At 37.1% G+C, this 11,162-nt stretch overlaps 1 protein-coding gene across 1 annotated transcript; it reads right to left on the bottom strand.

Annotated features, from left to right (window-relative positions):
• Positions 1 to 1,591: 1,591 nt before the first annotated feature.
• LOC100637806 (zinc finger MYM-type protein 1-like) lies at positions 1,592 to 2,559 on the bottom strand. The gene is made up of 2 exons (XM_011408204.1): positions 2,458 to 2,559; positions 1,592 to 2,407 (listed from the first exon to the last, which is right to left on the bottom strand). The coding sequence occupies exons 1-2, from the start codon at positions 2,557 to 2,559 to the stop codon at positions 1,592 to 1,594; spliced, it is 918 nt and encodes a 305-aa protein (XP_011406506.1).
• Positions 2,560 to 11,162: the final 8,603 nt, after the last annotated feature.

Raw genomic sequence — 11,162 nt, 5'->3', positions numbered from 1 at the left:
CCAATAGGCGTGGTCTCGAGTAAAATCTACCTGGGCAAAGCCTGGGCCTAGATCTGCCTATGCCCTGAAAACATGCATGTTACAACAGGCTTACAGCTGGACCCTCCAAGGAGGACACTTATTAATAGAAGATTTCTTTTTTGGACTAAATGCTACCATGACCCAAATAACCATTTTAATGGGTCCCAAGATGACCTGGCAGGCGGGTCCGGCTGCAGCCAGCCTACATGAGTGATTTTGCATGGACAGACAACTGACATACAACATACCTGAGACAGTGGCATAGCCAGGAGATGACAACAGAGTGGGCACAGAAAAATGGTGCGCGAAGCACGCCGCAATTTTGGCCACACCCCATTTTGCGTACATTTTATGCCCACATATTTATGATACCGTCAGGTTGGGCCATTACAAAAAGGGCTTAACAGAGATAACAATGTCACAAGAAGTATGGAAAAAATATGCCATTACCAATTTTTTAAAGGGAGAGTGTATTGCATGCACAAACCCTGGTATTATTCATTTACGCGTAGTTTCCTCCAAAGTTCAAACTGTTACGTTACACTTTTTTCATTATTTTTTCCAAAAATTATAATTTTAAACAAATCCTTCTATTATGATGGCTATGAGCAAAGTTTTCTACCTCTTGTTCCATATTTTTCTCTAATTCTTCTGCCATCTCTTGCTCTATAGACAAGATTGCAAAATTATTTAATCTCTCTTCACACATTGTTGATCTGATGCTAGTTTTAATTCGCTTTAGTGATGAGAGGCATCTTTCACATTGTGCAGTACTGACAGCCAATGTCAATGACATCTGAAGTAGCTTTATAAGCTCAAGAAAGGCTACTCTTAGAGGTAAAAGTTCCTGTATAGCTCCTGCTACAGTGTTAATATCTTTGTTAAGTAAAACTCTCTTAGCCTGCAATAACTGAACAGGAAGAGTTGTATTTTCTAAGTTGTAGTGTGTGATTAATGGCTGTAATGAAGATAAGTCTAAAAAATTACGAGACTTAGGTGAACATGCCTGAACTGATTTCATCAAAGACAGAGATAATTTACTAAAACGTGACTGCATTTCTGTTAGAAGTCTGTCTAGAATAGGATAGTAGTACTGACTACAATAATCATTCTTTGTTAATATACGATTCCTGGCTCCTGTTGTTTCAGTAATTACCGAATCATTTAAATGTGCAGGGCATCTCCTTTGTCTAGATAGTGCCTCCTCACTGATACCATTTTCAGAGGCCAAAGAAATACTGCCATCCCATACTTCATTCCAAATGGGTTGAGTCCTATATTCCTTGAGTACATCTTGAGTTGTACCTACAAGCTCAGCAGCAGCAGCAAGATCAGCATCATGGGCTTAAAGAGATTCAGAAAGACCTTTTGTAGCTTTCAGGATTTTTTTCAAAAGGATGAGTCTCAAAATAAACTGAAAAGTTTCAATTTGGAGTAGTATGCCGCGAGCTTCAACAGATTGTGCAGCATCTTCTGTAGTTACTATTTCGAGTGTCTTTAAAATAGCTATGAAAGTGGACATTATTGAATGAATAGCATCATACTTGCATGCCCATCTTGTTTCAATGAGTCACTTCAGTTCCATTGGCTGCTTATGAGGTGAGACTTCCTTTTGTACATCCAAGAAAATGCTATGAGTCTTGGATGCAGATAAAAAAACATAAATTAATTCAACCAAAGCAAAAAACTCTAAAGCAAAGCCAATTCCTTTTACTGAGTCCACTAGTATGAGATTTAAACGGTGTGCAGAGCAATATATGTATATTGCTTTTGGGGCCAATTCTTTTATTCTAGTTTGAACCCCAGTGCAACTACCGCTCATAACGCTTGCTCCATCGTATCCTTGGGAAATACAATTTGTAATGGGAATACTCATGATTTTAAGGGTGTCACAAATATATTTTGTTAAAGACTCTGCATTTAATTCCTTTGCATAGACAAAGCAGAGGAAACGCTCATAAACTGTAGCTTCAGATACATAACGAAGCACGATTGTCATTTGCTCTTTCTTTGATATGTCTCTTGTTTCATCACAGAGCAAAGTAAAAAATCCCACCCTGTTTACTTCTTGCTGGATTTGATGCCTGATAATATTACCCATGACCTGAAGTAATTCATTCTGTATTTCTGGGGACAAGTAAGTTGCATTACATGGGTGTTTCTGAAGACTTTGTAGTAGTGATGGGTCATGTCGAGCAAGCAATTGCAAAATACTTCTGAAATTTCCTGGTTTTATTGAAACTGATTCATTATGCCCCCGTAAAGCAATATCATTTCGAGCACAGAGAAGTAATACCTCAGAGATTGATTGTATGTAATACCGATTCTTCTTGACTTGCTCTTGTCTACTACTGCTTAACTGATTGGCGATAGATGCTCCAGCTTCCTTTGTAGACAGAAATTGCACCCAATTTAACATGGATTCTCTATGAGTACGAGACTTATCATGTTTTGCAAGAGCTCCAAAAGCTCCAGTGGCATGCTTCCAATCTGAGAATCCAAATGTAGTGAAGGCTCCATCAGTATGTGAGACACCATTTTGAAAGTGACGACAGGAATAGCAAATAACACAGTCACGCTCTGATGAGTACTCTAGCCACCTATACTGTTTGTACTAACTAGGATTAAAAGACCTCTTCTTTGTACCATAGTTTCTAATAGGGTAACACTCAAGAATAGGTTGAGACATTATCAACAGGATTAGATAAATCTATTAAAAATAAAAATAATTATTATTAGCTAAACTGAAACTGATTTACCACTGGGAGTATCGGTGTCACTAAGAGCAAATTGTTTAACTTCACTAGAGGTCTCATCTAATGTAGCACTATTTGGAGTTACAGGGTAATAAGAAGAGTTACTGGTACTATCACTATCATCATCTGGTTGTGATTGAGTAGTCATGGTACTTGTGGAACTGGAGCCCTGCGAACAGTCTGTAGTTCTGAATGATGCCGAACCCTCATTGGACCTAGTTCTGTAATAGATCTACTGGTAGAGTTGTAGCAAAAGTAAAAGAAACATACCGCTTGTTTGCAAATTAAAAATATGACAGCAAAGAACCTCGTGCATCTTGTAGCCATTTTATTCTTATAGGTGGGGCTTTGTACGAGCAAGAAAGTTAGGCCAGGCCAGCCTGGCCCACCTAGGCCTGCCCCTGGCTACGCCACTGACCTGAGAGAGGAGCCATGGGAGAAGGTATAGGAACACTTGAAGACCCAGAATGACGATTAGATCCTGCTGTGACCGCTGGAAGGCCCGTGCCGGTAGAACAGAGGACATGGTCGATGCCCCGCTCTATTCCTGTCTCCACTGCTGCATTAAGCAGCCTCATGAAGTCATCTGGGCCCACTAGAGGAGTAAGAGGAACCTGGGGCGAGCAAGCAACTGGGGCAGGCAGGCCACCAGAGGGTACTGGGGCAGGGACTGAGATAATGGGAGCAACGGGAGCTGATGGGCTGCCCATGAGTCTTGTAGCAGGTCATCAACGGGATTGTAGGAGCACTGGTTTTTGGGGGTGCCACTATACCCAAGGCTCCCGAGGGAGAAGAGAGACCTGTAGCTGGGCCATTGCTTGCCATCGCCTCGCCCGAGGATGTGGGCGTTTCAACCAGCATGGAACTAGATGATGCAGAAGCCATTAGTCCTTGAGATTACGACATCAAGGCAAGGAGAAAAGAGTAGCTGAATGATAGAGACAGCATGAACCAGATTGAACAGTTCTCAAGAAAGATTCCTCTTCTGATAAAGTACTGGGTACCCGCAAAGAAGCTGGCAACGCTGCAAGCAACAATAGAGCCACCCCCAGAGTGGGAGAGCCCTTTATATAATGGCAAGCAGTTGGCATGGTTAACCTTACCTAAACTCATCGTCTAATTGAAAAATAACATTATTAATTAATAGTTATTAAATTATTTCTGAATGTTTTAATTTTTGTGGAGACTTTTTTTTCCGCAAAAAAAAACACAAAAATAAACACTCCTCGAAATTTAAGATGTATACGGTACTAAAATATTATTGCAAGAAAAGTATTTATGTCTCCTTAACTTTGTTGCTGAAACACAAATGGCTTTGAAACAAATTATGTGGCTTGTGCCAGTAAAAGAGTGCCAAATATTTAAAACTAGTAAGTCACAGAGATTTTTGATGATATAATTTATGTACACCTGCTCTGGCATTATTCCTTATTTTTCATAATTATGGGAGGCACTATTGGCTGCAATTTATATGCAAAGGCCACGAAACATTAATTTTTTCCTCATAAATTTGTAAAAAAATTTATGTATACAAGGCATTAAATAATATTAAAACAAAAAATTGGATTAACGAGACACCTACGGTGCTTGGACTCGCCGCAGTTGCTCTTGCATTTATGCACTATTAAAAGCAATAAATTGTGGTCTTGATTTCTATCATGCAGCATGATAGAGATAAATACTACAATTTATTGCTTAAGCCTATAATGCATGTTTTGTGCTAAATCAAGTCTAATATAGCTATAAAAAATAACACCTATTATGATGGCACAGATACTGTTGTCTTAATAGATTTTATTTACTTAAGGCAATATGCATAAGACAGCAAACAAGCAGCTAAAGATTCTTAATCCAAGCATGTAAAATTGCCCATTATTAAGAGAGGCGTGGTTTCTTTGTCATTTATAATGAAAATGGCCTTATAGCATGACATGTGACTGAAAAGCTGAAATTTTGTTTCTTCTCACGAGTAACTTATGATAGAAAAGATGGCACAATACTGTTGCCTAGATAGATGTGAGCGAGTTGACAGAGTTTAGTACCTCTAGCTTACCATATTTGTGCTCCAGCCCTTCTCAAAGCTGGCCGAGCTAAAGTTTGAAGGCTCGTAAGTCGCTACCAAGTAAGAGTTAAGAAATTCTACACATATTAATGAAACAGAAGACAAAAATCTACTGGAAAATGGTTTTATTAATGTCAAAAGTGTCATCAAATTTGCTGTATTTTTTAATCAGTTTTCCTTACTTTGTAAGCTTCTTCTCCCTGGCTCTGCTCTTTAGACACTATTAGATGATAAAGAAAGACTTTTCCCAGCTGTAGAGAAAGCTCTATAAGCTTAGAGTGCGTGGTTTCAAAGTTATATATTTTTAAAAAGACATTAAAAAGGGACAGAATGAATGACAGACAGACAACCAAACTACTTAATACCCGCCTACGCGGCGAGTCCAATAAAGTGACAAAACTCACAACACTTTTCAAAAAAGGATACTTGGCAACCAATACTCTAGCTGGTATCTCACAATCCACTGTACGTAGTCTAGTAACAAAAGTATAAAGCGTTATTCTTATTTTGTTTAGTGAATTTGCAAATGTCCAAAATTTTCTGTATAATTGAGGGATAGAGAAAGGGTCTGGAACCTGCATAAGTAGACAATTGAAGGGTATTACATAAACCCTTTTACTGGCTTACTTTATAGAAAATAAAGTTACAGATGAGTTCCTGCTTGCCTAGAAATAAAATAAAATTGATGGTGAATAAAAAAGGCTCAATCAATAATGTCTATGTACTTGCTTCACTGTTGAAGTAACTGAAGGAATTTTTGTTCAGACTTGACTAATTTCAGTGTGAGCAGCTCTCGGGTGAAGATCTCTGCCATTTCTGATATAATGATAATAATTATAATAAAGACAATGGCAAATAATGCTATTACATTCAATAGGTTAAAGTTTATTTTAATATTACGCCATAAGTGATTATTAACAGCATTTAGGCTAGCAAATAAAGAAGTTTATTGCCAAGGAGTTTCCCTTCCTAATATGACAGTAAATACAGCAACTTGCTTTGGTTTCTTTAGAAATTGAATTTTTTTTCTTTATAGAAGCAGTAGTTGAGAAATAGAAACATTCTAGTCTATAAATAATGATTTTGTAAAACTTTTTGTCTTGTAGTAGAACATCCCTTCCAAGCGACCCTGCAACAGTTACCATATTAGTAAGCATCTGTGCCCTTTTATTCACAGACTCCTTGCACTCTCCTGCAACACCCACCAGCTCATCTCCTATTTATGTGGTTACAAAAATCCCAGTAACCCTATTATGTTTGGGAATAAAACTGGCCTTGATGATTGGTAAATTGTAACTGGTAAATCTACCAAAAATGGATTGCCTTTAATTTAAAGCTAATCTGTTTCCAACCAATTCACAAAATGATCATTTTGTACTGCCAACCTTCTTCTTGCAAATTGTGACAGTGAAGCATATTTTTGCAGTGCAGCAAAGGAGCTTGCACCGTCTGTAGACTTTTGCCATAACAAAACCAGAAGGTATAAAAAGGTTTTGATGGAGGCTAAAATTTCAACCCCACCTGAAAAGATGCAGTCCCTAGGAGTTAAAGGAGTGCAAGTCAACAAAAGTTGAAAATACCTGCTTTCACAAGAGGTAAACTACAATTATCAGAAAATTGGACAGATGAAGAAGAAATTAATATAGAAGTTTACATGGGCTAAAGTTACTGAATCATAGGGAGATAAACAATATTGATAAAATTTTATCTGTTTGTGGGGCACTAACTAATCTTTGTAATTCCGTGGAGTAATATTGTTAGTTAATTTTGATTATATCAAACATGACTTTGTTTTTTTACGATTAGGACAAAACCACTCTTTGTCATCTGAAGGTGCAAAAGTGTCTGAAATATTAAGGCACTGATTATGATACCATCCAATATTATAATAAATGTTGGTACTTTCTATCATTTTGCTTAGTTCTCCTTTATGACAAAGACAGACATATTCATCCTTAGCATTATCAACAGCACATTCTTTACACAAAACCTTAGGCAGAATAACATTATGAAAGAAAGCATCCAGTTTTGGTACCATGACTGATGCAAATTTAGCATCAAAGTAAATTCTCTGTACGTGTCAACAGGTGTCCAGTACACAAATTCACAGTATGAACAAGCAAATGTGCACATCTGGTCTTGGACCTGGTAGTAGTAATTATACTTCTTGGATAACTGAAGTTGCCCATGAACTTTCATGATAAAAGAAGCACATTAGCACAAACTAGTGACTTGTTGTTGATGCTATAAGGACACTTAATTTCTCACACACCAATCCCACAGCATGTACATGAAACCTAGCAGATGCACCTACATGAGGAGCTACAGAGCTTACACACTTATAACTTCCTGTGAATTGTGTTTTTTATTAGATATCTCCATGTGTGCTGCCAATGCCGTTATCTCTTGCTTTCTACCCCACTTAACTGCTTCAGTATTAGGAACTGTATTTCCATACTGGATTTTCTTTACAATAGATTTTGATGGTTTAACAATTGATGTTTTACAAAAAGCACCAAACTTTGATGACCCCGCTGATGTTCATGCCATACAAGTAATTGAGCCTGAAGTTGAGTAGAATTATGCAAAAAAATTCATCATTTGTTCTTCAAAACTCTGTCACACTCTTTTAAGAGGTTTTCTCAGCTGAGATTTTTATATCTTGGGCAGTTGCATTGTAAGAAAGAATAGTTGGCATTGTTATAAGACATCAAAGAAAAATGAGAAATGTATCCTCGGCATTTTCAGGACTTATTTGCTGCAAGTCATTCACCATCTTGGCAGACACATCAGTTGTCATATGTATTTCTTTCCAAACTTTATTTCTGTGGTTTTTGCTGGTTCATGCTAGTAAAAATTAACAAAACAGTAAGTGATGAAATCAAAGATGTACCTACCTTATTACTGAAACATTAATTCCAGTAACTAAAGCTTAATGTGACTGACGTCAAGCTATTTTTGACAGCAGCATCAACTTTGAAAGAAGTTGCTACAGAGTGAGAGCATCCTTCGCGTAAAGTGCATGAATGAAAAAGGGATATGATTATAATCATAATTATAATAACTTACCCTTCTATAAACATGCTGTGATAATTTCGCCACTATATTGCCAACCCATGCTGTATGTACTTTTTCAGGTGAGTTCTGACTTGGGTTAGGACTTGCATTTAATATACAGCAGTGTTTAGGAGCCAAATCAGACTGTTCCAACATGTCCACCAAAGAGATAGTTGTAAGTTAGCAAACTTTTCCAGTTCGATAACTGCTTCCTTGTATCAACCTTTAGGCATTTTAGTAAAGTATCAATAGGCATGTCATATATAAAATTAGTTTGTATATCAAGGCTGTATGGATCATCTTTATGGCAAGATCTAGCAGTTTCAGCTTCTCAAGGTATTTCTTTTGTGCTACTCTTGCAGTATTCACTCATCTGCTTGTACTGCTGCTGCATGGTTTAATTTTCGTGGTTGACAGTTTACATAGCCTGTAAAGGGATGGCACTTCAATGATTTTTTGAGTTTAAAGAAGAAGGTGCACTATAAAACTATCCACGCAACGTCATAGAATCGCTTCCGCCTGTCACCGTATAAAAGGAGGTGCCCTGGGCACAATATGGCGGCCACATTTGAAAATAACAAAATGGCTTCCTCACTGGCACTGTTCTTATCATGGCTAAATCACTAGCAAAACGCATTATAAAAAACATTAAAATTAGTAAAGGCAAGAGAGTTAACCTACAAGCACAGGTAGAAAGCATGGCAAGAAGAGAAATGGAATAATTGACTTGAAGTAATAATTTTTTACATTATTATCAAATATTTATATTGTATATTCTGAAAATCTGTCAACAGCCTAACGAACTTGGTCAATAATGCTATCAGGCAGGTATAAGTGATAGTGGCAAAGAAATAGCCTTCATTACTACATAAAAAACCAGCCCAGGAACTGCCACCACTGAGACCAGAAGGCCTGGCCGACTACCAATTATCAGCCACCCTCATCAAGTAGAAGTGGTTACAGCAAGAGACCCCCACTTGGTCCTCAATCAGATCCTAGTACTGGTAGCAGTTGCAACATTCAACCATCCACTGGAAGTAGTAAATACAAAAATTATATTATTCTAAATTATTAAGCATATACAATAACAGAGTTGAATGGATATGGGGATGGTGAGAAGCTTCCTGTAGTTGTGTACATCTTCCCAACTGTATCAAGTAATGCCGATCAAAATATGGCAGTACTGTGATGGTAATATACCAGCACAAGTATATGCTAGTACGAGCCTAAAAAATATTAATGCCAATTAATGTATGATTACTTTACATTCACATTATACTTGCTTCTGTATCTACTACATAATAAACTTGAGTTACGATTACAGGACTCAACTATCATTGAATTGAAATTCAGCACAATCACATGACTTATACTATAATAATAATAGTAATAATATAAATAAATATAATTTTGATAATAATTATAATAAAATAATAATAATAATAATAAATAATACCTGACTGTAATTGATCACCCTTCGGTCAACCATACAACACTATCACCAACATGTGCGTCCCAATAGCCGATCCTATATCTATGCACAAAATGGCTGCTCTTCGTCCCCCATTACCAATACCTTATTTTATATTAATACTAATTTCAAACACATTATAACTACCTGAAGTATTGAGTATAACTAGTATCATGTGATAGAGCAAAATGACCCTCTTTCCCGACTAAATCAGCAAGTAAGTGAGACAGCATTTCCAGCGCCTTCTTCTTTTAGTGCCTAAAGACCCCTTAACTCGATCAAGCCTAACTAGAACTGGTCCTTATCTTCTTTGAGAGTAAAATGTAACTCAATTTGGTACCAAAACCCCTCTCTGCCTGCGTTTTTCCTTGAAAAAGCAACATCATTTAGAGCAGACATTTTTACACATGAAAAAAAACGGAAGCCGCCATGCCCAGGGCACCGCCTTTTATACCGCACCTTCTCGTTTAAATGTTGTGGGAAGCCCCACAACCACGAAATTTACATTCCATGAAAATTTCAAGCTATACGGTAGGTTGTATTTGGAGCAGTAAAATTATATGTCATGGTTTCTCGGTATCAGTTTACAATATGTCGTTACCAACAACAGCAGGATTAGAATGTTTGGCATGAGTAGTGAAGGTGTCTAATCTGAACCCACTTGCATCATCTCAATTGATATTACAATAGTCAAAACTATTAACATACTAGATGTAATTTAATCCCTTGTACACAATGCTTGTCGGGATTAAAGCAAAAGTTCAAAACCTTTCCTTGCTCTACGGAAAATAACTTGGCAGTTATTATCTGAGCGACATCATTTGTTTCTTGCTATAGTTGGACAGTGGTGCTATATTAAATTTTTTTCCTGATGAAAGTCACTTTTTGTTTGAATCTCAAATTTCCAGGACCCCAGTTTGAGCCAAGCATCTGCTCCAATTTTTGATTCTGACTCAAACTGTTCAAAAGCACGTCCAATGTCTGGAAATCAATCCGTGACATGTTTTATATGTTCACTAATGCCCTTTGCATCCTCAGATGCTACTGAAGTGAGTCCTGCATAGTCATCAGGATTATCACTCTCTGAATCTGAAACAATGTCTTTATTTAAAGCAGCATAGGATTGTGCAAGTGGCTGTTTGCAAATTGATTTGATTGCATTATCTATTATGTGTAAATAAAATTTGCTAAGATAGTTATCCAGACCTGGTCAATTTTTGTTAACATAAATCTTGCACCTTAACTGCTATTGTAGAATAGCAATTTAATCCAAAGTATATATTTTCTTTTTGACTCCAATAGTGTTATACACGCTATGAAGCTATTGCTACATTAGTATACCTACCTAAATGTGAAATATTAACATTGTAGAGCTCTTTAGTAATAAATTGATATATAGACCACCCGTGAGTTAGGTAACACTTCTTTGAAGTCAGCAAAACATTATGGTACATGTGGCCAGTGGTTGGAAACTAGCAAAATGACTGCATTGACTAACTTGAGAAGTGACTATTTATGTCTTTGCTTGCAGATGCCTGAAAGCACTAGCTGGAATCTTTTGGTTTGATGAACAATGATGATCGACCCTTATTTGCTGGAAAACCATTTTACATGAAAGATGAAGAACTGGTCAAATCTTAAGTTTGGCCATATTTCACCTACTTTGTTAGCAGGCCTGGGCTATTTATACAAGAGCAGCTCATGTCCTGGAAACAACTAGAGGTGTGCAACTACTACAGAAGTAGACATGTTAGGACAATTTTTGTGATTTTCTGTTATTAAAAGCTTTATCAGA

This window comes from Amphimedon queenslandica, unplaced genomic scaffold (genome assembly GCF_000090795.2).
Source record: "Amphimedon queenslandica unplaced genomic scaffold, v1.1 AMPQUscaffold_13070, whole genome shotgun sequence".
NCBI lineage: Eukaryota > Metazoa > Porifera > Demospongiae > Haplosclerida > Niphatidae > Amphimedon > Amphimedon queenslandica.
The sequence above is the reverse complement of the archived record's forward strand: the minus strand, read 5'-3'. Positions and strand labels throughout refer to the sequence as shown.

Excerpts from the sequence above, each read along its gene's own strand:
- LOC100637806 (XM_011408204.1), bottom strand. The coding sequence starts at position 2,559 with ATGGTGTCTCACATACTGATGGAGCCTTCACTACATTTGGATTCTCAG. Across the intron at positions 2,408-2,457 it reads TGCAAAACATGATAAGTCTC|GAAGCTGGAGCATCTATCGC; the intron begins GTACTCATAGAG and ends CTGTCTACAAAG.